At 48.8% G+C, this 27808-nt stretch overlaps 1 protein-coding gene across 1 annotated transcript; it reads left to right on the top strand.

The window, feature by feature from the left end:
* LOC309522843 (occludin-like) lies at window positions 1-27800 on the top strand. The gene is made up of 8 exons (XM_082206478.1): window positions 1-161; window positions 7112-7853; window positions 11312-11470; window positions 19352-19503; window positions 22502-22711; window positions 24300-24471; window positions 25634-25675; window positions 26346-27800. The coding sequence occupies exons 2-8, from the start codon at window positions 7179-7181 to the stop codon at window positions 26445-26447; spliced, it is 1512 nt and encodes a 503-aa protein (XP_082062604.1). The 5' UTR covers window positions 1-161; window positions 7112-7178; the 3' UTR covers window positions 26448-27800.
* Window positions 27801-27808: the final 8 nt, after the last annotated feature.

Raw genomic sequence — 27808 nt, 5'->3', positions numbered from 1 at the left:
TGCAGCCAACACCTTCTGGTGGGGGGGGGAGAGGGTCACATGACTCACTGCTCCAAAGGTAACAGGAAGTTGTGGTGATTAAGGTAACCTTTGCAATCATGAGCTCCCCGGAGGCAAGGGAATAGGAGCCGTCCAGGGATCCAGGAGGGACGAAAATCAAGGTAAGAGAGAGAGAAATAACTTGCGTTGTGGGTCCTGCCCTCCTCACCCTTGATGAAATGATCCAGAAAGGGAGGGTTTGCTTTTTGCAGCGTTGCGGGTCCTGGTGCACAGAGGGGTGCGTGCCATTAAGCCCTACTCAGAGTAGACGCTTTCGAATAAGGGTGTGGCTTAGTCAGTGTGGACACGGCTGGGTTAGATGGACTGAGGGTCTGTCTCTGTAGAAGGAAACCTCCTAGGTTCCTGTTCAAACCAGCCCTTTGTTTAGAACAATGAGGACTAGGACCTTGCTTTATTTTTTAGTGGTAGAGCACCCATAGACAATGGCATTGCAAAATTTGGTTTTTAATTTTGAAGGGCAGCTGTGATTCAGTTCAGGCATTTTTTGAAAAAGCGAAAATTCAGTAGGTTCCTGTTTAAATGCAAACTGAGATTCCTCGCCCATCCCTAGTGGTCAGAGCAATGCGTTTCCTCCTCCTCTCATCTTGCTACAATTTGGGGAGCATCCGAGGGAAGTAAACACCTGTTTCGCATGGTCCCGAGTTCAAATCCCCAGATAGGGCTGGAGGAGAGTTTCTGTCTGAAACCCTCAAGAGCTGCTGCCAGTCAGTGCAGGGAATACTAAGGTCAATGGGCCCAAGGCCCATGTTCCTGTGACCCACTGAAAGTAATGAAGAGAATGTTATATTTTGTCCGAGTGCGAAGGCAATTACAGTAATATGGGTTAATTGCCTTGGAAAAGAATTCACACCTCCGAATTTTGCAATGCAGTTCTCCAGCTGAGTTGTTGTTGGCATCTGAAAGACAATGGAGTGCGCCTCGGGGGGTGAATTCAAACCACTCAAGTGATGTCCCTGGGGGGCAAGTCTGGGCTCTGTGTCTGGAGGTCCTGGGCTGCCCCAGGTGAAAAGACCCCCCTCTCAGCTTCACTGATGGGGTTCAAAGGAAAGCCAAGCAAGACGCTTGGCACCAGTTTGGCTGCAGGAGTTGCTGGAAGGAGTTGCGTACAAGGTGCCATTTAAACACTTTAGGGACTCCACTCTGGATTTGTGGGGGTTTAATCCTTTGCAGCAGAGGTTGAGGACCAGAGTTTTCCTTCTCCAGCTGAGCAATGCATATTATAAAAAATGTGTATATGAGGGCAAAATGCACCAAAGAATTTTTTATTTTTATTTTTTTTTAAAAAAAGCATTAGAATTCATTCTATTAAGGGAATTGCTTTGCACAAACGTGTCTATGGGGCAGAAATTGCATCAAAAATGTGTATACAGTGGTACGTTGGGTTACATACGCTTCAGGTTACAGACTCTGCTAACCCAGAAATAATACCTCGGGTTAAGAACTTTGCTTCAGGATGAGAACGGAAATCGTGCTCCGGCGGTGCGGCAGCAGCAGGAGGCCCCATTAGCTAAAGTGGTGCTTCAGGTTAAGAACAGTTTCAGGTCAAGAACAGACCTCCAGAACGAATTAAGTACTTAAGCCGAGGTACCACTGTATTGGTATTTTAAAAAATGCTGTTGAGTTTTCACAATGACTTATACAAATATATCACAATCTGAGTCAGAAAGGCTGGAAAGCTGCTGCCAGTCAGTGTAGGAGGGCAAAGAGCCCTGTTTAAACTCAATGAGGACTAGAATCTTGATTTTTCTTTAGGGCGAAGGACCCTAGATCAGTGGGAGAGACTCCAGCTTGAAAGTAATCAGGGAAAGTGCTTTATACAATCCCTAAACAGAGCAGCCATGCTCTGAGTTGCAGCCACCCAAAATCCGATTTTGCCCCTTCTTTGCTCTGAGCGACTTTTTAAACTGGGGAGTTTTGATTATCCTTTTCTCGTTTTCTTTTGCCAAACAAACCACAAAGCTCTCATGCGGCTCAGAAATCCAAGGGCCGCAAAGCAGAACGGGAGGCATCTTTTAAAAACAATTAAATTAAAAAACCCATGGATGCACATACACAAGGAAAATTTCTTGCAACTGCAAGGAATGCAGCTTTCAAACCAGCTCAGGGAGCGTATCTCAAGCTCCCAGAAATGCACCCATTGTTTGGCAAATCGCTCCCTTCTCTGAGCAATGATTGTTGCCTTTTGGGAACTCGGGTCTCAGCCAGGCGGCCGGGGAGAGCCCAGCTTGCAAGGTCTGAAAAGAAACATTCCTTATCGCCAGTTTGCATTCGTGGAGGAAATGTTCTGCACTCTCTCTCTCTCAAACTGAAAAAATTCTGAACGCCAGTAAATTGGAAGCCTCAAGGCTGGGAGAGAAATGTGGCCTTTGGAACTGGGAGAGCCGAAAGCAACAGAGCCATCCTAAACACTAACCATGTCTACTCACTCATAAATCATATTTAATTCAGTGAGGCTTGTTCTTAGGCAGCAGTGGAGAGACTCCCCTGTGAAGAAAGTTGGCAGTGTTTATGTTTTAGACGAAAGGTGAGTGGGAACATGGTAAAGGTAAAGGGACCCCTGACCATTAGGTCCAGTCGTGGCCGACTCTGGGGTTGCAACGCTCATCTTGCTTTATTGGCCAAGAGAGCCGGCGTACAGCTTTCAGGTCATGTGGCCAGCATGACTAAGCCGCTTCTGGTGAACCAGAGCAGCGCACGGAAACGCTGTTTACCTTCCCACCGGAGTGGTACCTTTTTATCTACGTGCACTTTGATTTTTTTTTATATAAATTTTTTATTGGATTTTCACAATTTATATAAACACACACAATACACAATACAAACATACAAACACAAAAACAAACATGTATAATTTCAAATCCTTTTTTTCTTAAAACTTATTTCACCGACCTCCTCATACCTCCCCTTTCTGCATTCCAATTTCAAAAATTATTTCAGCAAATCCTCCCCCTTAATTTTATCTAATTGTTTCCTTTTCTTTTCCTCTACTTAATCTTTACAGCTGTAATCCACTTACTTTCTATAACCACAACATTTTAGCACTCATTAATTTTACAATATTTCTTAAGATAAATTTTAAATTTCTTCCAATCTTCTTCCGCCATCTCTTTCCCCTGGTCTCGGATTCTGCCAGTCATCTCAGCCAAAGCCATATAGTCTATCTACTTGCACTTTGAGGTGCATTCAAACTGCTAGGTTGGCAGGAGCAGGGACCGAGCAATGGCAGCTCACCCCGTCACGGGGATTCGAACCGCCGACTTTCTGATCGGCAAGCCCTAGGCTCTGTGGTTTAACCCACAGCGCCACCCGCGTCCCCGGGAACATGATAGAAGTATGCAAAATTGTGTGTGGCCTGGAGAAAGCAAATAGGGGAGAGTTTTTCTCCCTCTCTTATAAGACCAGAGCTGGTGGGCATCCAATGTTGGAAGAATCAAGGCAGGTGAAAGAAAGTGCATGCAGGGCATGTTAAACTGTGGAGGCAGTGATGGCCTGGGCGGCATTGAAAGAGGAGTAGACAAATGACTGGCAGAATCCAAGACCAGGGAGAAGAGTTGGTGGAAGAAGATTGGAGGAAATTTAAAACTTATTTGCAGAAATATTGTAACATTTTTGAATGCTGATGACATTGAAATGAATTGAAGGGGTTCTAGCAACAAGGTAAAATGTAAGATTGGATTAATAACAGATAAACTAAATAGGACATGAATTTGCTGAACCAATTTTTAAAAGGGATACAAAAATGGGAGACGTGAGGAAGTCAGGAAAATAAGTTAACTGAAGATGAGAAATTAAGAAAGAAGGAATTTTTGCTTTTTTGTTGTTGTTATATGTGTTTTTTCTTTTTCTCTCTTTGTGTTCAATGTTTCTATTTTTGTATTTTGTAATTTTGTATCTTTTTCGTTTTTGTATTTTTCTAAACTTTTCTATTGATAAAACCTAATAAAATATTATTAAAAAAATAAAAAAAATAAAAGAGGAGTAGACAAATTCACATACCCTCTAACATTTCGGGCAGGCAAAGTGAGACACACACTCCTCACCATCAGGATCTCTGCATTCTTTCTCTGGTATGTTCCTGATCATTCTCACAATTTCTGCCATTATTATTATTATTATTATTATTATTATTATTATTATTTCCCGCCTTTTTTCCTTGACCAGGACTCAGCTTACCGCTAAAATTTTATTTCAGTTCTGTTTATCTGTGGGAGGCGTTGCACACGATCCCTGCCCTCGTACGTTGTTATATTTTCCTTTGCGACAACCCTGCAAAGTAGGTGAGGCGGAGAGGTTGCCATTGGCTCAAGGTGACTGAGGTTGATGGCTACAATTTTGCAAATGGCCTTTAATTGCACAGCCTCACTTGACGAAAACCAGGCCCTGCAAGACGAATTGTCTGGGGCCCGAATTCGAGGATTCGGTGGAAGGCCACTGTTGTGCCTCCTTCCACTGATGGAGGGTTGGAAGAGAGAGAGAGAGAGAGAGAGAGAGAGAGAGAGAGAGAGAGAGGAAGGAAGGAACTTCTGGATGCTGGGAGGTGTCGCCGGCCGCTAGTCCCTAGGGAGGAAGCCTCGTCCCATTTAGAGACGGCTCCTGTCCTGGCATGCGCTGGGCGGACGACAGCAGGGGACGCAAACAAGAGCAAGGGGATCATTTATTTAGCAGGCGAAAGGCGAGAGCCGGGCTCCGGTGTCCGGCTTTGTCTTCGCAAGAAACGGCCTTGAGATCCAGGTGCCGGAGAGAGAGGAAGGAAAGGGACCCCGAGGGGGCGGCCCGACTGGCGCTCTGGGGCTGAGGTCGCCGGCGGGACGGCTGGCAGGGGTAAGAGAGACTGCAAACAACTTTTTTGTGAGGCTGGGGAGCTCTGAGCTGCCGCAGGGGGGAAATCGACCCCCTTCTTGCAACCATCAGGCTCCGCGGTTGGGATTTCCGTTCAATTCTTTGCTGAATTTGTATTCCCACCTTTTTCTCTCTCTCCATGAAGTTGGGCTGGACGTGGATTTCTCCCTCACCTCGTTTCATCTCCACAACCACCCTGTGAGGTACGTTAGGCTGTGAGAGGCACTGTGACCCAGTGAGCTTCATGGCCAAGCGAGAGGATTTGAACCCTGGTTTCCCAGGTCTTAGTCTGTTGTGGGGGTGGGGGGAGGCAATGGCCAGTGTCTGAAGGGTCCTGAGTCTGATCTCTGGCATCTCCAAGCAGGGATTTGGGGGTGGGAGGAGGGACTCGATTCAATTCGCATTCTTTTTTTTTTTAAATGATATTTATTGAAATTTTACAGACAATAAGAGGTTACAAAATTAAAAATAAGAAATAAAAAAGAATAACAATAATAAAAGAAAAAGAGATAGAAAAATACAAAGACAAAATACATAAAAAGTAAAAAAGTTAAAAAGAAATATCTTATATTTCGTTTACTTGTTTCCTGACCTCCTCACACACCCCTTTTTTGTATTCCAGTTCACATGGTTAATTCAGCAAATCCTTACCCTCTATCATTTATCTTTACTCAATATCTTAACCTATTATAACTATATATTTTCAACCATTGTCAATCCGTATTTACATATTCTTGTTAATCTTTTTACCAATACCGCTTATTTTCAATCCAACATCCCTTTAACATTCATTAATTTTACAGTATTTCTGCAAGTAGTCTTTAAATTTCTTCCAGTCTTCTTCCACCACCTCTTCTCCCTTATCTCGGATTCTGCCAGTCATTTCTGCCAGTTCCATGTAGTCTTGATTCAGTTTGCATTCAAAGGGCCACCAACTCACCTTGTTTATGAAACAATACACGAACAGCAACTCCACCGTTGTTGAGAAGTTGCCCCTCTCCAAATTTGCAGCAAAGCGAGGTGTACAAAAATGCATCGTATGTATATATATGTACACACACAATATATCAGTGAAACTGAAAGATGAATTAGAGTAGCAGGCAACTGCCTTGCAAAAAGAAAACGTGTTCGCCAAGCAAAATTGCATGTGCTAAAATAAAAAATTGTCCAGTAGCATCTTATAGGACAACTAAGTTTGTTCTGGTATAAGCTTTCGTTTGCATGCACAATTCTTCCAGAAGCTTATACCCAGAACAAACATATTTGGTCTCTAAGGTGCTACTGGACAATTCTTTATTTTTTTTATATTTCGACTGTGTCAGACCAACACAGCTACCTATCTGGATCTAGATGCATATGCTCATGAAAGTTCAGCTACCCACATTTCCACATCGGTTCACGATTTTTTTCTTAATAGAAACATAGGATTGTAGAGTTGTGAGGGATCCAGAGGATCATTTCGCTCAACCCGCTTCAGTGCAGGAATCCTGCCTTGGGTGGGCTCGAACCGCCGACCTTGCTGGCCCCACTGCACCAGGGAACAAATAATCAATAATCAATCCACCACCTTTTAAAATATATATATTTCATGGGAGCCTCCTAGAGTGGTTGAGGCACCCCAGGCAGATGGGTGGCATATTACTACTACTACTACTACTACTACTACTACTACTATTACTATTACTACTACTATTACTACTACTACTACTACTACTACTACTACTACTACTACTATTTTCTAGAGGTGTTGGAACTCACCATGAATGCCTCCCTTGTTCTCTTATAATGGCAATGGCACCCACCTGAGTTCCAGCGAGTTCCTGCTGGGGAAAAATCTATTGTTAATATTAGGCTGTGTATTCAAATACACTTTTGTAATCGATTGCCATTATTATTATTATTATTATTATGCTGTGTATTCAAAGACAGTGGACGCTCGGGCTGCGAATGTGATTCGTGTGGGATGCACATTCACGACCCACAGCTGCATGTTTGCGCACGCGCGGGTTGCAGTTCGGTGCCTCTGTGCATGTGCAAAGCGCAATTTATCGCTTCTGTGCATGTGCAACCGCCAAAACCTGGAAGTAACCCGTTCCTGGGTTTTGGCAGTCTGTAACCCGAGGTATAACTGTATGCCTTGGTAACCACTTTCACTTGCCCAAATGAAAAGCTCTCAGAGATGCTCAGAATATCCCTTTGTGTTCCTCTCCAGGTCTCCTCTTTGAAGGTCCTTCCCAGGGGTGTGTGACGCTCTGGCCGCCAGCCCCCCCCCCCAAAGCATGTATAGCACCAAGAAGCCCTACAACAGCCCTCCCACTGGTTATGGGCCCCCCGGCGAGGACTACGGCTACGACATCCACTCCCCTCCGCCGGGCTCCTACTACATCGAAGACGTCCCACAGCACTTCTACAAGTGGAACTCTCCCCCCGGGATCGTGAGGATCCTGGAGGGCGTGGGGGTCCTCCTCTGTGTCGCCATCTTTGCCTGCGTGGCCTCCACCCTGTCCTGGGAGTACGGCTACGGCTATGGCTACGGGGGCTCGATGGGCAGCTACTACGGCGGAGGCATGGGAGTCTACGGCGGGAGCACCTACGGCGGGATGGGCATGGGGTACTACGGAGGCATGGCCAACCCGCGCTCGGCCAACGGCTTCATGCTCGCCATGTCGATCCTCTGCTTCATCGCCCTGCTGGCTCTCGCCATCACCAGCCTCACCAAGTCCAGCGGCTCTCGCTCCCGGAGGTTCTACCTGGTGGTTCTGGTGTTGTGCGCTATCATGGCATTCATCATGCTGATCGCCTCCATCGTCTACGTCGTGGGGGTCAACCCGCGGGCGCAGATGTCCAGCAACTACTACGTCAACCCCATGCTGGCCATGTGCAACTCGGTCTACACCACGGGGGTCTACGCCAACCAATACCTCTACCACTACTGCATGGTGGACCCTCAGGAGGTAAGGGAGGTTCTGAGGGCGGCAACGCGGAAACAGGGCCTTTCCTGTGGAGGTTCCCCACTTGTGGGACACTCCCCGGAGTGGCTTGCCTGGCGCCATCTCATCAGCAGCCAGAGTCAGGCCAGCAATTAAAAAAACAGTGAAGTGAACTCTTTCATTCAAAGAAACCAAAATGGCGCAGGCCTAGTGATCACAGCAGCACTTCCCAGTAGGTCAGCTGCGAGAACTGAAGGTCCCCGCCTTCCCACCACTGTCTAAGTCTTCTCCTCCTCCTCTCCTGGGTCTTTCCGAGACTTCTTCACCTTGCTTATCTCTCCTCTGCTCTTTTCATGCCTCTTCTGGCTCTGGGAGAGGGGAGGGGAAGGGAGCTGGTTACAGCAGGAGGGGGAGACCCCTGGCTTCTTTGACAGCTCGTCTCATCTCTGGCACTTGGCCTCTGTCCTCTCGAACCTGCCTCTGATTCTGGACTTCTCTCTGCTACCAACTCTCCCTGCTCACGAAACCCTGTTACCCTTTCAGCTTCTGACACCTCCGACCCCTGTAAAGGTAAAGGGACCCCTGACCATTAGGTCCAGTCATGGCCGACTCTGGGATTGCGGCACTCATCTCACTTTACTGGCTGAGGGAGCCGGCGTACAGCTTCCAGGTCATGTGGCCAGCATGACTAAGCCGCTTCTGGCGAACCAGAGCAGTGCACGGAAACGCCGTTTACCTTCCCGCTGGAGTGGTACCTATTTATCTACTTGCACTTCGTGCTTTCGAACTGCTAGGTTGGCAGGAGCAGGGACCGAGCAACGGGAGCTCACCCCGTCATGGGGATTCGAACCGCCGACCTTCTGATCGGCAAGTCCTAGGCTCTGTGGTTTAACCCACCTCTGACCACTCATAGTTTACCCACCACAAATCCCCTGGCTCTGAGCCTTCTTCCCCTGGGGGTTCCCTTGGGGGTTCCCCAGCTGGTGCCTCCCACCCCTCATCCAAACAGCCCTGACACAATGCTAGATATCTTCAAGCACCTAACAAAATCCTTCCATTTCACACTGGCCTTGGGCTTTTAGAGTGGGTGGGCTGTTTTGATGTACTCCCCCCACCCCCACTTTTAAGGTGTGTATGTTGTTGTTGTTTCGCAAGTCGTTCTGTGAGTCACCACGGCAGAAGCAACAACCAATAAAATTAGCTAATAATAGTAATTATAATTCCCAGCAGAATGAGCTGGTGTGAGCAACAGACAGAGAGGGGCCCCTGGAGGATGACCTCGGCCAGGATTACCAGCCATGCTGGACCCAGGGGTTTCTGGGAGTTGTTAGTCCAGAGAGCCTCCATCCCTGCTCTAAGCAAACTTCCCTGACCCTGATGCCCTCCAGATATGCCTGGACTTCTTCCATCATGCCTGACCCCTGGGGACAGCTGGCTGGGGCTTCTGGGAGTTGGAATCCAACAGCATCCCTTGGGGCTGCTGGTTCCTCCTCCATTAATTCTCCTCAGTCTTTTGGTGCTCGTCTTGGCAAGATGCTAGACCTCATGACTGTTGGGATGGCACCTGTAGGATTTCAGAAGCCCATTTTTCTGACTGGAGGAAGATTCCCAGGGAGGAAGGATTGGGAGGCGGGGAGTTGGGTATGTGGGGAGGCCTTGTTTGACCACAAACTTGAGATGAGCCAACAGTGTGACGCGGCAGCTAAAAAAGCCAATGCAATTCTGGGCTGCATCAATAGGAGTATAGCATCTAGATCAAGGGAAGTAATAGTGCCACTGTATTCTGCTCTGGTCAGACCTCACCTGGAGTACTGTGTCCAGTTCTGGGCACCACAGTTCAAGAAGAACACTGACAAACTGGAACGTGTCCAGAGGAGGGCAACCAAAATGGTCAAAGGCCTGGAAACGATGCCTTATGAGGAACAGCTAAGGGAGCTGGGCATGTTTAGCCTGGAGAAGAGGAGGTTAAGGGGTGATATGATAGCCATGTTCCAATATATAAAAGGATGTCACATAGAGGAGGGAGAAAGGTGGTTTTCTGCTGCTCCAGAGAAGCGGACACGGAGCAATGGATCCAAACGACAAGAAAGAAGATTCCACCTAAACATTAGGAAGAACTTCCTGACAGTAAGAGCTGTTGGACAGTGGAATTTGCTGCCAAGGAGTGTGGTGGAGTCTCCTCCTTTGGAGGTCTTTAAGCAGAGGCTTGACAACCATATGTCAGGAGTGCTCTGATGGTGTTTCCTGCTTGGCAGGGGGTTGGACTCGATGGCCCTTGTGGTCTCTTCCAACTCTAGGATTCTATGATACCTTCTGCCCCAGTTGCCTCTGCTCTGTTGCCTTTCTGTATTGCTCAGAGGTGCTGGCCCCAGGAAAACGGCAGGCTGGTTGAAAAGCAAACACCAGGAACCTATTTTGTTTCAAAGCAAAAGGACAAATCGGAGAGGTCGGTTTCAGGGCTGGGCAGCAAAACAATCGGTCCATTAAACTGGGCACACCCAGAAACTGCCCAGCAGATAAGATAAGAGTGTCTGGGTGCGATCCGCACCCAGTGCAGTGCACCCAAATGGCCATGGTGGACTCGTGAGTCGCCCAGTAGTTTTGCACAGTCCAGATGGAGCTGAACCATTAGGGCGAATGGGCTGTGTCCCAAGAATCTGCTCTCAGCCAATCAGCTCCCTCCACTTCAGCCTGGGAGAACTTGGGAGTGAGTGGGAGAAAATGAGTGTCATTTGGCCCCGCCCTTCACATGCTCTGGCTCCGCCTTTCATTGACTCTGGCGCCGCCTAGTGTTGGGCTCCTTTACCTTCCATCCTCCCAATCGCAGTGTGTACCAGCCACACTCTGGTCCAATCAGAGCTTCTCACATTTCTATGAGTCATGACCTCGTTTTGTTTACCTGCGAGGTCACCTTGCCCCATATTTGCCCCCTTGGCCACTTCATTCTGCGGAACCGACCCTATAATTGGTGCCATATAAAATACCTGTTTCACAATTGTAAGCATTCGGCCACTAAGTACAGCAGCAGCCAAACTTTGAAACTCCCTGCCGATTGATTTCAGTCTTCGCTGTGCTCTTTTTGGCGCCTGAAAACATTCTTGCTTGGAAAAGCCTGCCCATATATTCAGAGAAGTTGATGTGAGTTCTAATCTGTTTTTAGTTTATTGTCATCTCAACTTCCTGAAAGTCTTAGGTCATTATTCTTCTTATTATTATTAATGTTTTAATTGCATCTTTTTTGGGCGCTGCTTTGAGATTTGCTTTGTTTTTCCACAATCAAGTGGGGTGTACATTTTAGCAAGCAAAAGAATAGTCGCGTCTCCAAATCTATGTGCATCCCAAATATGGGGTGGGGGAGTGAAATGCGCTCTGCATGTGCTCAGAGACCAATGCGCTGTTATATCTCCCAGGCCTGAGAACCTTGGTGTTTGATGCTATACACACTTTTTCCCCCCACCCCACAAAAAAAAAACACACACCAGGCAATCGCCATCGTCTGTGGCTTCCTCCTCGTGTTCCTCCTGTGTGTCATCTGCTTCTTCGCCCACAAGACGCGTCAGAAGATGTGGCAGTATGGGAAACCCAACGTCTACTGGGACAAGCCCTTGGCGTTCCAGGAAGGACCCAACGTGGAGGAATGGGTGAGTGTGGGGCTGTGTTTGGGGTGGAGGAGCTCTTCCACGACCCCACGATCCAAGCATTCCCCTCCTCTCTCTCTCTCTCTCTCTCTCTCTCTCTCTCTCTCTCTCTCTCTCTCTCTCTCCTTCCTCTTCCAAAGGACAGTAGAGAATTCAAGTGGAGAAAAGCTGGAGAGGAACCATAGAATTGTATAATAATAATAAAAAAAATTATTTATATCCTGCCCTCCCCAGCCAAAGCCGGGCTCAGAGCGGCTAACAACAATAAAACACTACAAGATTCTAAAATCATTTCATTATAAAATTAATTACAATCGAATTAATGGCAACCATTGAGCTAGAAGTTTTGTGAGGGTTGCCAAAGGAGGGAGTGGGGCTGTGCCCTGGCAAAAAGCCTGGTGGAACAGCTCCGTCTTGCAGGCCCTGCGGAAAGATGTCAAGTCCCGCAGGGCCCTAGTCTCTTGGGACAGAGCGTTCCACCAGATCGGGGCCACAGCCGAAAAAGCCCTGGCTCTGGTTGAGGCCAGCCTAAACTCCCTGTGGCCCGGGACCTCCAAGATGTTTTTGTTTGAAGACCGTAAGGTCCTCCGTGGGACATACCAGGAGAGGCGGCCCCGTAGATACGAGGGACCTGGGCCGTATAGGGCTTTAAAGGTCAAAACCAGCACCTTAAACCTGATCCTGTACTCCACCGGGAGCCAGTGCAGCTGGTATAGCACCGGGTGAATGTGATCCCACGGCAAGGAGTCTCGCTGCAGCATTCTGCACCCGCTGGAGTTTCTGGGTCAGCTTCAAGGGCAGCCCCACATAGAGCAAGTTACAATAATATTTGGAAGGGACCCACAAGGGTCATCTAGTCCAACCCTCTGCAAAGCAGGAATCCTACCCACAGCCGTTCCTGGGTGGGCTCAAACCACCAACCTTCTGGTTAGCAGCAAGGCGCACTGACCCATTCCGCCACAGCAGCATTCTTAGGAGGACGGCTCTTTTGCTCTTTAAAATGTGGCCTTCCTGGCCTCTCCATCTGGCCCTCAGAAACCTCCTCCAGCCACACCCCTTCTCCTCAGGCCACACCCCCTCTCCTCAGACCACACCCCTCCCCAGCCCAGCTTCATTGTTTCGCCCATTTCCCCTTCTCTCCCCGCCCACCAGTGGCGTGTGACCTCTGGAAAGCTCATTTGACGGCTTTCATCAGCAAGGCTGAGCCAGATAAATCCAGTGGCTGAATTGGCAACTGATCCTATTCAATTTCCCATGAGGACTAGAAACTTATGTTGTTTGAATGTAGGGTTACAGCTCCACAGTCGATCGTGCACAAGGTCCCATGTTTAACCCCCAAGACTTCCTCTATGAAAGCCAATCCTTTTTAAAAACCATGCAAGTCGCTGGCCTCTTGTTAAATTGTCGCTACGTCTTGTTAAATTGTTTTGCAAAGGCGTCACCTGGTGGGATTTCGGCCTGCGACGTTCAACAGGGAGGGAAATCTGTGTGTCTCTGAAAGAGACTCTCGCTCGCGATACCCTGTGGTTTCAGTTGCGTCAATGATTAACCAGGCTCCCGGTGCCCATTTTACGCACAATTTCATGCTCTGAGAATTCACGCCTGCCAAACACCTTAAAGTTCGGGGCACCCCCAAAGCGGAGAGCAAGTCTGAGAAACTTTTGCCCCATTTCATTTTTTTATATAATTTTTTTTATTGATTTTACAAAGTTTTTATAAACAATACAAACAGATAAAAAGACAAAACAAACATGCATAATTTCTTCTCCTTTTTTTCATAAACCTCACTTCCCTGACTCCCCCAAACCTCCCCTTTCTACATCCCAATTTCCTTAATTGTTTCAGCAAATCCTAAACTTAATTTTGTCAAATTTGTCCCTTATTTGTTCTTTTCATTTACTTAATCTTTTGTCGCTGTAATCTCCTTTTCTTACTAAGAACCTCAACATTTTAACATTCATTAATTTTGTAATATTTCTTAAGATAAGTTTTAAATTTCTTCCAATCTTCATCCGCCGTCTCTTTCCCCTGTTCACGAATTCTGTCAGTCATTTCGGCCAGTGTCATGTAGTCTAGAAACTTTTGCCCCATTTCAGAAGGGGTGGGGAGGCGGAAGACACACACACACACACACACACACACACACACACACACACACACACACTTGCTGAGATCCTTGCAGCAAATTGCTGGACAAGACGGACCTCAAACTTCTGAGCCCCAAGAGTCCCGAGTCAGGATCAGAGCGTGTAGATCAGCCAAACCAAAGCAAGAGAGGCCTGTACCATAGCGAATGGTACAGCCCCCGCCTCACATGCCGTGAGCCCCAGGTTTGCTCTCCCCCAGGGATCTTCTTTGGAAATGTAATAAATGGAAATCTGCCCTTATTCCCTTATGGGGGACACAAGAGCCCTTCTAGAGTCCTTTGCAGGTTCTCCATCGGTCGGAGAAAAGAACAGAGGCCAACCAGAGAATATTGAGAAGCAAAGCGGCTAGTAAGCCTGATATTTATTGATCTGTTGCAACAGGGTGCTCCCCTCACACGCAGGAGAGGAGGAGGACCCCGAACCAAGGTGTGTCTGCCCTTGTATAGACATTTTAAATTGCCTGCCCTGGAGTTCAAGACCACCCCCAGAGACATCATACCTACATCACAGAAAGGGCAGTCTACAGCAGAAATCTGAGTGCGTTGTCTGGCAGGTTACCTATTAATGCTTACTTGATTGGATTGCCTGGGGAGCCTGGCCAGTCTTTTGTAATGATAAATACTTAGTTCCTAGGCCATGTCACAGGCTCACACCCTATTCATATCTTAAATGTGCCCTTAAGACAGGATTTGTGACGAAAGAGACAATGGGGAGGTTTCCCACTTTGACCTTGCAGAGAGTCAATTTGAGGTCAATTTGTTCAGGACTTTTTTTCTGTGGGGTTTCAGACATGTGGTTTGTATATTTATGTACGTGTTTGCTTGGTACATTTATGAACATTTATTATATATCTAAGACCTTAAAATTCTTATAACAGAAATAATTCCAGGCAGTGAGTTGCTGAGTGGCCCCCAGAAAGATTTCCTCAAGGGAATGTGGCCCTCATGATGGAGGGTGGGAAAGCCTCCTTGTCCCCACTGTTCACAGCTCAATAATAAACCTTGCAGTGCATAATTAGACTGCGGAACTCCCTCCCACAGGAGGCTGAAATGGCCACTGTAATGACAAAAGGATTGGTTGGGTGCCTGGATTCATAATTTACTTAATTTACTCACCAGCAGGAGCAGCGTTTAAACTCACAAAAGCTGTATAGCATGGGAATACTAAGCCCTTTTCATATAATCAGAATACTTGCTGAGCAGTCACTCAGTACCTTGCGGAGAGTAAAGACCTCAATGGGCTATCCTTACTGAGTGTGCATGGGGGGGGCAAAGGAGGAATTTGAGAAGGAAGTGCTGAACAGATTTTTCAGCAAATCCAAGAAAACCTGCTTTGCTTTAGATTTTTTAAAAATGCAAAAGGTGCATTCTTTGTAATTTTGCAAAATAGACTCGTTAATGGCATGAAAGGTACTCCCTGATGTTGATTTTTTAAATTTAATTTCCTAGTTTTCAAATGACTGCAGATTTTGACAGCTTCTACTGAGCACTTGGGGGTCAAAAGAAAGAAATCGAAAGCACCTGTTGTTGAGATATTTCATTCCAGATCTGCTAGACAGAGCTTGCAACATTCCTGGAGGAGAGCGGGACAGGGGGAGTCCCACCTCAGTTTCTGGGGAAGGGGCTCAGTCCCAGAGTCCGGCGGGCAAGGAGCCAGTTAACCCTTTCCTCCCTTGTGGTTCAAGGATGCCCACGGGGACACGGAACAGATAAGGCACGCATCGGGACATCCCGTGACTCCTTGTACAACAGGGGCAGAGATAAGCAAGGAGTCAGGGACACGGTCTGCACACCACAGGCCAGCAGGGTGCAACGTACAGGGAAAGGGGTTGCATGTGTCAAAGATGTTTCAGAACTCAAGGCCAGACAGGCAGAACAAACTCCACACATCGTTCGTTTTCACGCTCTTTGCTGGAAGATCTGGTGATCTGCGGCATTTGAAAATTGTACCTCTGGCTTGAATTCTCATAGTATCCCAGAACTGTGGAGCTGGAAGGGACCCTCAGGGTCATCTAGTCCAGCCCGCTGCAAGGCAGGAATATGCAGCTGTCCCATACGGGGATCGAACCTGCAACCTTGGCGTTACCAGCACCACGCTCTGACCGACTGAGCTATCCGGCCTCTTCACCCGATTCCCAGAGCTCCTTAAGGAGAGGGATTGATGGTTGAACCCAGTGCTTTTGGGGGGGGAGACACAAGGCTACGCATACCCCTAAACTTTTTGTGAACCTTTGTACTTTTGTCCATTCACTGTATTTATTTAATAATAATAATAATAATAATAATAATAATAATAATAATAATAATAATATTAATCAGATAACCTGGCAGACAGGAAAAACAACAACACACTCAAATTTCTGTTGTAGACCGCCTTTTCTGTGAAGTAGGTATGATGTTTGTGGGGGGTGGTCTGGAGCTCCAGGGCGGGCAATTTAAAATGTCTATATAAGGGCAGGCACACCTGTGTTCCGGGTCCTCCTCCTTTCCTGCGTGTGAGGGGGGCGGCTTCCAAAAAAACACTAAAATGCAATAGCCTATTAAACATTAAAAGCTTCCCTATTTTCCCAATCTGAACTATAAAATGGTGGTGCTCTTGAGCCGAAATGAGAGTAACCCCTAAACATTTTTTTTTTTTTTAGAAAAAAAGCAGTGGTTGAACCGTTCTGGGAACTGTAGCTCTGGGAGGCAGAAGAGGAGTCTTCTAGCACCCTTTAAGGAAACTACAGTTCCCAAGAGGGGGGAGCCATGTTTAAAGTGGCGCAATGCTTCTTTAAATGCAATAGGGCAGGTGGGGCCTGAATAATGTCTGTCGGTTCCTCTGGGTCTTCTCTGCAACATGATTTTGCTATGACAGACGGCTTCCTTAGACTGGCAGGAGATCCTTTGAAGCCTCTGGAGCCCCAGGTGGTCGTGGCTCTGTAAAAAAGCCCGGAAGGAAAGGAGGAAAGGCGTGGGGGGGGGAAGAAGCAGCTGCACCCTCTGCCCCCAGTTGAAGTCATTGCTGAGCAAATAGTCTGCCCCCCAGATGCAGATCTCTGCCTGGTCAGGGAAGTCCGGCACAAGACTTAAAATGCTCCCATGCCTCCCCCCAGCCCAGGCCGTTCCTCGTGAGGAAATGCCACGGATGTGATCTGGCCTGAAGGTTTTCCAGCAAAGACCCGGGCATGTGTAATAAACAAAAATCTGCCCTTACAGTACAGTCATACCTCGGGTTACAGCCTCTTCAGGTTGCGTTTTTTCAGGTTAGGTAAAGGTAAAGGTATCCCTGCCCGTACGGGCCAGTCTTGACAGACTCTAGGGTTGTGCACCCATCTCACTTAAGAGGCCGGGGGCCAGCGCTGTCCAGAGACACTTCCGGGTCACGTGGCCAGCGTGACGAAGCTGCTCTGGCGAACCGGCACCAGGGCAGCACATGGAAACGCCATTTACCTTCCCGCCGGAGCGGTACCTATTTATCTACTTGCACTTAGGAGTGCTTTCGAACTGCTAGGTGGGCAGGAGCTGGGACTGAACAACGGGAGCTCACCCCGCCGCGGGGATTCGAACTGCCGACCATGCGATCGGCAAGTCCTAGGCGCTGAGGTTTTACCCACAGCGCCACCCACGTCCCTTTTTCCAGGTTACAGACCGCCAAAACCCGGACGTACCGGGACGGGTTACTTCCGGCTTTTGGCGGTCGCGCATGCGCAGAATAAGAAGAAGAAGAAGAAGAGTTTGGATTTGATATCCCGCTTTATCACTACCCGAAGGAGTCTCAAAGCGGCTAACATTCTCCTTTCCCTTCCTCCCCCACAACAAACACTCTGTGAGGTGAGTGGGGCAGAAGCGCTAAAATGTGCTTTGCACATGCGCAGAAGCACCAAATCGCAACCCACGAGTGTGCAGACGCGCAGATGTGGGTTACGAACGCTGCAGGTTGTGAATGTGCATCCCGCGCGGATCACGTTCACAACCCGGGCATCCACTCTATTCCCTTATGGGGGACACAAGAGCCCTTATAGAGTCCTTTGTAGGTTCTCCATTGGTCGGAGAAAATAACAGAGGCCAACCAGAGAATATTGAGAAGCAAAGCAGCTTGTAAGCTTTATCTTTATTAACGCTGTTGCAACAGGATGCCCCCCTCACACGCAGGAAAGGAGGAGAACCCAGAACCCAGATGTGCCTGCCCTTATATAGACATTTTAAATTGCCCGCCCTGGAGCTCCAGACCACCCCCCACAAACATCATACCTACATCACAGAAAAGGCGGTCTACAACAGAAATCTGAGTGTGTTGTTGTTTTTCCTGTCTGCCAGGTTATCTGATAATGCCTTATCTGATTGCCTTTCCTGGTAGTCTGCCCATTCCTTTGAGATGGGGATTACCCAATTCCTGAGACAAGGGGGAGGCTTCCCACCTCCTCCCTCCTTGCAGAGAAAACGTTTGGTCAGTTTGGGAGTCAAAATGGCTTCAGGGCGGTCTTCCTGTGCTGATCCAGACATGTGGTCCACACATCTATGTATGCGCTTGGTTGGTACATTTATGAACATTTAATATACCATATTTTTCGGCCCATAGGGTGCACCGGCCCATAGGACGCACCTAGTTTTTTTGGGGGGGAAATAAAGGGGGGAATTTATCCCCCCCCCAGGCACGGGGCTGGGGTGGGGGAAGCCCGAGCTTCCCCTGACCCCAGCCCCCAGAACAGGCAGCTCTCCACAAGCCGTGGGAGAGCTGCGCGAAGCCCAAAGCCTGGGGGGCGCTGAGCTCAGCACGCCCCCAGGCTTCCGGGTGCAGGCAGCACTCCAAAAGCCGTGGGAGAGCTGCGCGAAGTCGCGCATCTCTCCCACGGCTTGCGGATAGCTTCCTGAAGCCTGGAGAGCGAGAGGGGTCGGTGCGCACCAACCCCTCTCACTCTCCAGGCTTCAGCCAAAGCCTGCATTCGCCCCATAGGACGCACACACATTTCCCCTTCATTTTTGGAGGGGAAAAAGTGTGTCCTATAGCACGAAAAATACGGTGTATATATATATGACCTTAATTTTTTTATTTCACATGGAAGAAGCAGCTAAAAAGCAGGAAGGAAAAAAGGGACCCTCAAGGGTCATCCATTCCAACCCCCTGCACTGCGGGCACTGCAGCTAAAGAATCCCTGACAGAGTTGGGCCATGCAAACTAGTCCCTGTCACCTTTAACCCACCTTGCAGGGTCGTTGAGAACAGGCAAATCTACACCTCTCCATGCGGTTCCGCAGCCAAGTAATCTGTACGGAAATGCATACACTGAGCGGAAGTGTGTCAAAGAATGCATTTTTAAACAATTTTTTTTAAAAAAATGCATTGTATTAGGGAACTTGCTTTGCAAAAAGGAAAAACAAACAAACAAGTGTCTGGATACAGAGAACTCTGCACCCAAATTCTGGTGACAACTTTTTATTAAAAAACAAACCAGAAGCAGTGGCGGTAATTTTATTTTATTTATTTGTTGCATTTATATCATGGCTTCCCCCTTCCTTATTTGATCCCCACACACAACCGCCAGGTCACCCAGGGGCCTTCATGGCAGAGTAAGGATTCAAACCATGGTTTGCCAGCTCCTTCGTCCAACGCTCTAACCAGGATGTGGCAGGGAAAGGTGAAAATTTGGAATTATTCACCCATCCTTACCTGAGAGGCAACAGCGTGTCCCAGAAGGGCCCCGATCCAGGGGAAGGTTTCAGCCAGCACCAAAACGACGCCTTTCGTTCCTTTCACAGGTGAAGAATGTCACCGACGGCGTCAGCACCCATGATGAGACAGCAACCCTGAACTACTCCGAAAAGCCAATGAGCCCCACCCATGCCCCAGCCAGCCCCTACAACTACAAGGTCTCCGGAAATGGCTACTACCCAGGGGAAAGCCAGAGCAGGTGAGCAAGGAAAACGGAGTTGTTTTGAGTGGTGAAATTGAGAAAAAAGAGAGATTGTTTTTCTCCCTCTTGCATCATGCTAGATTTGCGGTGGAATAAGGGGGTTAGAATCATAGAATCATAGAGTTGGAAGAGACCACAAGGGCCATCGAGTCCAACCCCCTGCCAAGCAGGAAACACCATCAGAGCACTCCTGACATATGGTTGTCAAGCCTCTGCTTAAAGACCTCCAAAGTAGGAGACTCCACCACACTCCTGGGCAGCAAATTCCACTGTCGAACAGCTCTTACTGTCAGGATGTTCTTCCTAATGTTTAGGTGGAATCTTCTTTCTTGTAGTTTGGATCCATTGCTCCGTGTCCGCTTCTCTGGAGCAGCAGAAAACAACCTTTCTCCCTCCTCTATGTGACATCCTTTTATATATTTGAACATGGCTATCATATCACCCCTTAACCTCCTCTTCTCCAGGCTAAACATGCCCAGCTCCCTTAGCCGTTCCTCATAAGGCATCGTTTCCAGGCCTTTGACCATTTTGGTTGCCCTCCTCTGGACACGTTCCAGTTTGTCAGTGTCCTTCTTGAACTGTGGTGCCCAGAACTGGACACAGTACTCCAGGTGAGGTCAGACCAGAACATGTATCGTTAAACTGTGGAACTCTCTGCCACAGGAGGCAGCAACTGTCCCTGATCTTGATGGCTGTAAAAGAGGATTGGACAAAGTCATGGGGGAGGACAGGGCTATTGAGAGCCACTAGCCAGGATGGCTCCGCTGCCTCATCTGGCAGCAGCGACACGTCTGAATCGCAGGCACAGGAAGGTAGTGTGTTCAGGTCTTGGGTTCAGGTCCCGCTTGCTGTTAAACTCTGCGCTTAAAAAACGCTTGCAGGATTTGTTATTGTTATTAGCTGGGTGGCTCAGTGGGTAGAGCACGAGACTCTTAATCTCAGGGTTCTGGGTTCGAGCTACATATTGGGCAAAAGAGCTCTGCATTGCAGGGGGTTGGGATAGATGACCCTCGTGGTCCCTTCTGGCTGTACGATTCTACGATATCAAGAACAACGGAAATTGTGAGAATGATCAGATACATACCTGAGAGTAAATCCTTTTGAACTCAGTGGGACTTAGTTCTGAGTAAAAAATACTTTGGATTGCAGCACAGTCTTTACCCAGTTACCTGGGACTAAGCTCCATTGAATACAGTGGGACTTACTTCCGAGTAGGCAGCATGAGGCTCCATTTACAACAAAGGGATCAACACGCCACATGTTTCCTAATAATCGGCTGGCTGCGGAAGCATTGCAAAGAAATGTGTCCGGTGGATTTGTTACAGTGTTCCTTCAAAATTATAGGAAGGATTTCGTATGCCAGCTTCAACATTTACTTCATTTGGTACAGGGATTTCATTATCATTATAAATAGGACTCTGTTTCTGCACCTGCACAAACAAACACACACCAAAGACTCCTGTTTCCAAAAAGGACAGGAGGGGACAATCTGATCTCTCCCCCACTTTCCGAGATGGGGAGGGGATGAGAAAGGAAAACCGGGACATTCCTGGATAAAATCACAAACAAGAACAGCTTCTGTAATTCCGCTACTGTGCCTGGAAAACCGGGACACTTGGAGGGTATGGGATGGGAAAGGGAGCAGAATTAAATTGGCTCAGCCTGTCGTAAGCTCTGGCGCCCCCTGCTGTTGAGCTCCCTTCCTTCTGCCTTAAAGGTAAAGGGACCCCTGACCATTAGGTCCAGTCGTGGCCGACTCTGGGGTTGCGGCGCTCATCTCGCTTTACTGGCCGAGGGAGCCGGCGTACAGCTTCCGGGTCATGTGGCCAGCAGGACTAAGCCGCTTCTGGCGAACCAGAGCAGCACACGGAAATGCCATTTACCTTCCCGCCAGAGTGGTACCTATTTATCTACTTGCACTTTGACGTGCTTTTGAACTGCTAGGTTGGCAGGAGCAGGGACCGAGCAACGGGAGCTCACCCCGTCATTGCGGGGATTCGAACCGCCGACTTCCTGATCGGCAAGCCCTAGGTTCTGTGGTTTAACTCACAGCGCCACCCACGTCCCCAAAGGATGAGTCCCCAAAGGGCAGTCACCGTTTCTAAACTACTCTTTAATTACATTATACAGTGGTACCTCAGGTTAAGAACTTAATTCGTTCTGGAGGTCCGTTCTTAACCTGAAACTGTTCTTAACCTGAAGCACCACTTTAGCTAATGGGGCCTCCCACCGCCACTGCGCCGCCGCTGCGCGATTTCTGTCCTCATCCTGAAGCAAAGTTCTTAATCCAAGGTACTATTTCTGGGTTAGCGGAGTCTGTAACCTGAAGCGTCTGTACCCGAGGTACCACTGTATTACACAGAAACAGAATCACGGTGCTCTCTCATCCAGCTCTGAGAGAGAACAGGCAAAAGTGAAAGTACATCACATAATACATACAGATAGGACAATATCCGGTTCTCACGCTTCCTTCAGAAAGACTGTGTGATTTCTACTAATCACAAAATACAGTGGTGCCTCGCAAGACGAAAAGAATCCGTTCTGTGATTCTCTTCGTCTAGCGGTTTTTTCGTCTTGCGAAGCAAGCCCATTGACGGATTAGCGGATTAGCGCTATTAGCGTCTTATCTGCTGATCGGATCAGCTGATAAGCGGCTTAGCGGCTTAGAAAAAGGGGGGAAGGGAAAAAAACCAGCAGGAACTCACAAGACATTGTCATCTTGCGAAGCAAGCCCATAGGAAATTCGTTTTGCGAAGCACCTCCAAAACGGAAAACTCGTTCGTCTAGTGAGTTTTCCATCTTGCGAGGCATTTGTCTTGCGGGGCACCACTGTACAGCCTCGAAGGAGTGAAATTGCTAACAAGCCTGTCGTAAGCGCTGGCGCCCCCTGCTGTCGAGCTCCCTTCCTCCTGCCCTATGAGTCCCCAGAGGGCAGCCGCCGTTTCCCAGCTGACTCCAGCTTTTCTCATGTGTAACTTTGGGGTCTCCTCTCCAGCCCGCCTTCCTACACGCAGACCGCCAACCCCGCCTGGACTTTCAGCTCCAGCACGCTGGAAGGGAACGCCCGGGAGAGCGCCAGCAAGCCCTCCGGCCGCAAAGGGCGTAGGCGGAGGAGGAACCCCGAACTCGAGGAATCGCAGTACGAGACCGACTACACCACGGCCGTGGAGTCCGGAGACGAGCGGGACCAGGACGACTGGAAGAGGTGAGCTGCAATATCTATTTGCGTCAGCGGTTCTGAAAGGGTGTGGCACCCAGGGGTGGGATTGGGGCTTCCGGATTCCAGCAGCACCCAGCACGACGCCAAAATTCACCTGCCTCCGGACTTCCGTTCCAAGTCATTGTTGACTTCAAGTGATGTTTCCGCCCAGTACATTTGCAGGCACAATTCAAAGTGTTGGTGCTGACTTTTGAAGCCCTAATCCAGGGGTCCTCAAACTTTTTACACAGGGAGCCGTTCACTGTCCCTCAAACACTGCCGGGGGCCAGACTATAGCTTTTTTAAAATGCGTATTTACGCGGAAGTTGCTCCCCTATTTGCAGGGTCCGCGGGCTGGATTTGCAGGGTCCGCGGGCTGGATTTGCAAGCCTGGGGGGCCGCATCCGGCCCCCGGACCGTAGTTTGCCAACCCCTGCCCTAAACAGTTTCGGCCCTATATACCTGAAGGAGCATCTCTACCCCGGGTCCGTCTCCGAGCACCTTCTGGTGGTTCCTACACTGGCAGAAGTGAAGCTACAGGGAACCAGGCAGAGGGCCTTCTTGGTGGTGGCGCCCGCCCTGAGGAATGCCCTCCTGTCAGATGTCAAGGAGATGAGTAACTACACAACCTTTAGAAGACTTCTGAAGGCAGCCCTGTATTATCACGAGGTTTTTTTATGCTTGCTGTTTTTATTATGTTTTTAGGTTATGCTGTAAGCCGCCCGGAGTGGCTGGGGAAACCCAGCCAGATGGGCGGGGTATAAATATTATTATTATTATTATTATTATTATTATTATTATTATTATTACCCTCACCGGTTATATGAACGGTTGTTCATTGCACACCTTCGCCCCCTTTTCCACCGGTGACAAAATTGGTGGGTGAGAAAAGGTTGGGTTGGTGATGTTACAGGTACTAGCCATGATGTGCTGAGCTCTGTCTGCTCTTCAAATGATCATAGGAAGCTGTTAGGGCGGCTTCCAAAAGAATATTAAAATACTATAATACATCAAACATTAAAAGCTTCCCTAAACAGGGCTGCCTTCAGATGTCTTCTAAAAGCCTGGTAGTTGTTGTTCTCTTTGACATCTGGTAGGAGGGTGTTCCACAGGGAAGGCGCCACCACCGAGAAGGCCCTCTGCCTGGTTCCCTGTAACTTGGTGTGCCCCCATCAAGGGAAGGAAGGCACTGAATCATGGGTAGGCAAACTAAGGGGGCTGGATCCAGCCCAATTGCCTTCTCAATCCGGCCCGCCGACGGTCCCGGAATCAGTGTGTTCTTACATGAGTAGAATGTGTGCTTTTATTTCAAATGCATCTCTGGGTTATTTGTGGGGCAGAGGAATTCGTTCCTTCCCCCCCCCTTCAGAATATAGTCCGGCCCCCCACAAGGTCTAAGGGACAGTGGACCGGCCCCCTGCTGAAAAAGTTTGCTGACCCCTGCACTAAATTAAAGTTTTCCTCTGTGCTGGCAAACACTTTGCTGTTCCCAAAGGGTCGCCACACCACAATAGGGCCATGTGTATGTTTTCAGAGCAAGGCATTCCTCACCAACCCCACCACAAAATGTGGGTTTCTCTTCCGTCCCCCATAGCCTGTATCCGCCAATCACATCGGACAGCGTACGCCAGGACTACAAGCAAGAGTTTGACGCCGACCTCAAGCGGTACAAGGTGCTGTGCGCTGAGATGGACGCCATCAATGACCAGATCAACCAGCTGAACAAACAGCTGGACCATCTGCCTGAAGACAGCCTGCAGTACCAGGTAGGTTGTCCCGTCCCCCATCACCCCCAGGCACCCAGAGCAAAGGATGTGGGTAGAAATAAGGAAGAATCATAGAATCATAGAGTTGGAAGAGCCCACAAGGGCCATCGAGTCCAACCCCCTGCCAAGCAGGAAACACCATCAGAGCACTCCTGACATATGGTTGTCAAGCCTCTGCTTCAAGACCTCCAAAGGAGGAGACTCCACCACACTCCTGGTCAGCCAATTCCACTGTCAAACAGCTCTTACTGTCAGGAAAGGCAATATGGGCAAGCACTCAGTTCTGCGGAGACAAAAAACGTAGGGATATACCGTATTTCTCGCTCCATGCAAGACGCAACAGACCACAAGACGCACCTCGTTTTTGGAGGAGGAAAACAAGAAAAAAAATATTCTGAATCTCAGAAGCCAGAACAGCAAGAGGGATCGCTGCACAGTGAAAGCAGCAATCTCTCTTGCTGTTCTGGCTTCTGGGGTAGCTGCGCAGCCTGCATTCGCTCCATAAGACGCGCACACATTTCCCCTTACTTTTTAGGAGGGAAAAAGTGAGTCTTATAGAGCAAAAAATACGGTAAATGCAGACAAGGAATAAATTCGTATATTAGTGAAAACGGCAAAGGTGGATTATACAGGGGCAGGTTGCCTTGCGAAACAGGGTCTGTTGGGTGCAATTGCTTTGCAGAAATGTGTGGAGTGGAAGGAATCGTAGAGCTAAAAGGGACCCCAAGGGTCATCCAGTCTAACCCCCTGCAATGCAGGAATCTTAATGCCCAACGTGGGGCTTGAACCCACAACTCTGAGATTAAGTCTAGTGTTCTACCAGGGATACTGACACCTTCCCACCAGGGCTTCTTTTAGAACAGGCATAGGCAAAATCGATATTTTGGGACTGCAACTCCCATCATCCCTAGCTAACAGGACCAGTGGTCAGAGATGATGGGAATTGTAGTCCCAAAACAGCTGGAGGGCCGCGTTTGCCTGTGCCTGCTTTAGAATAATAATGATTGTAGACTGACGTGGAAATGTGGAGAGCTGAGCTTAGGAGGGTGAAAACAGAGAGAGACCGAGAGTGCATTACCAGGGATGCCCTGAGATAGACTGCTCCTGAACAGGGAGGTTCCACATACAGGACTCTCCTGACTTTGACATCTTTCTCCCGCAGGGGGTGGCTGAAGAATACAACCGGCTGAAGGACCTGAAGCGCGTAAGTGACACGTTTTCCTGCCTCCCAAAAGGGGTCGGGGAAAGAGCTGTAGCCTCTGCATGTTGGAGCGGCCAGCGACGATGGCAGAGTGGTGGAGGTGGAGGCCAGAAATACCAGGAGGACAGTGGCTTCACCACTCCCGATCTATGCTTCTTAGGGCCAAATCCAGATTTGTGTGTGGCCCCTAAACACCCACAGGCCCCTTGTGAACTAAAGGAGCATTGGGGTGTGGGGGAAAGACACAGCCTTTGTCTTTGTCCTCACGGTGGCCAAATACCCCAAAGAACCTAGGAATCCAGGTAGACTGCACTGGGACCTGGAGGTTCCATTAGAACGTCAGAAGGCTGCTGGATTCAGCACCCACAATAGGCCAGCACCCACAGTGGCCAAATACTCCTGTGAAACTGAATCCACCCAAGTTGGTGACCTCCTGGAATTTGGTTTTATAGATGCTTTAGCTGAGATTCCTGCATCTCAGGGGGTTGAACTAGGTGACACTCGGGGTCCCTTCCAACTCTACAACACTATGACACTAGGAAGGTCTATTCCAACCCTACCATTCTGTGAAAAAGCTGGCTTGAGAAATATATTTTAATCTGCGCCCCGAGCGAGAACACTGCGAATTGTGTTTTGTTTCCTAACGCGTTTTCCTCGCAAATTCACGCCGCAGACCCCCGACTACCAGAGCAAGAAAATGGACAGCAAGTCTCTGCGGAACAAGCTCTTCCACATCAAGCGGATGGTCAGCGACTACGACAAGAGTCGGGCGTAACCTGGACAGGGGGACGAGGCAGGCAGCTGCGGGGGGCAGATCAACGCTCCCGTTTCCTGCAGAATTTGACCCCCGAAACAAGACAAGCAGGGATGCTTTCTTCCGAGCTGTACATATGTCAAGATGACCTCTTTTATCCATTCCCGTGCCAATTTTGCAAAACCATTTTTTAAAAAAACAACTCCGTTTTCTTGGGACCCTGGAACTCTGAACATGCATGGAGAAAAAAGCCAGGAAATAGAAGAGACAGAACTTACAAATCTTCGTTTAGATAGAGCACTTTCTTATTTTGGGTGCCAAAGAGATTTTTAAAAAATCATGGGATGTACCCAGCTAAGCCCAAGGAACACTGGGCACTGCCTTCCCACCCCCCACCCCAAGTCAGGCCATGGGAGTACATCTAGTTTAGTATTGCCTATTCTGACTGGCAGCAGCTCTCCAGGCGTTTAGGCAGGTGCCTGGGTATGCCAGGAATTGAACCCGGACCCTCTGCATACGAAGTGGGTGCTCTGTAACGTAAGAGGTAGCCCTTCCTATAAAACCAAGCGAGTTTCTTGTGGGAGCTACCTTATCATGAGCCAAGCTACTACATCCCATCTAGTTTAGTGTAGCCTACACTGACTGGCAAGGGATGTGGGCAGCCCTGTGGGTTAAACCACAGAGCCTAGGACTTGCAGATCAGAAGGTCGGCGGTTCGAATCCCCGCGACGGGGTGAGCTCTCGTTGCTCGGTCCCTGCTAATGCCAACCTAGCAGTTCAAAAGCACATCAAGTGCAAGTAGATAAATAGGGACTGCTCCGGCGGGAAGGTAAACGGCGTTTCTGTGCGCTGCTCTGGTTCGCCAGAAGCGGCTTAGTCATGCTGGCCACATGACCCAGAAGCTGTACGCCGGCTCCCTCGGCCAATAAAGCGAGATGAGCGCCGCAACCCCAGAGTTGTCCACAACTGGACCTAATGGTCAGGGGTCCCTTTACCTTTTACACTGACTGGCAGAAGCAAGGGTCTTACTCCAGGCCTGCTGGGAAACTTTTTGCATGAAAAGCATGTGTTCCGACTTGGAGCCACAACCCTTTCCCATCGCCCACGTATTCAGAGTAGACCCACTGAAATCAATGGTCCTATGTTGGCCATGCCCATCCCTTTCACAAAGGAGGCATGGCTGGACGCAACCCTGAACCTGTGCTCTTTAAAAAGCACTGTACAAAATTACTTTAAACAAGGGTTGCGTAGCCATCGATGCATTGCTTGCGCAGAACGCAGCCCAGGAGTGAAGATGGAGGCTCACCGATCTCCCATGCCTGGGTTATCAATTGATAAGAGCATGGGTTCGTGGGTTCGAGCCCTATGTTGGGCAAAAGATC

The sequence above is a fragment of the Podarcis vaucheri genome (assembly GCF_965113315.1).
Source record: "Podarcis vaucheri genome assembly, chromosome: 18".
Classification (NCBI taxonomy): domain Eukaryota; kingdom Metazoa; phylum Chordata; class Lepidosauria; order Squamata; family Lacertidae; genus Podarcis; species Podarcis vaucheri.
The sequence above is the reverse complement of the archived record's forward strand: the minus strand, read 5'-3'. Positions and strand labels throughout refer to the sequence as shown.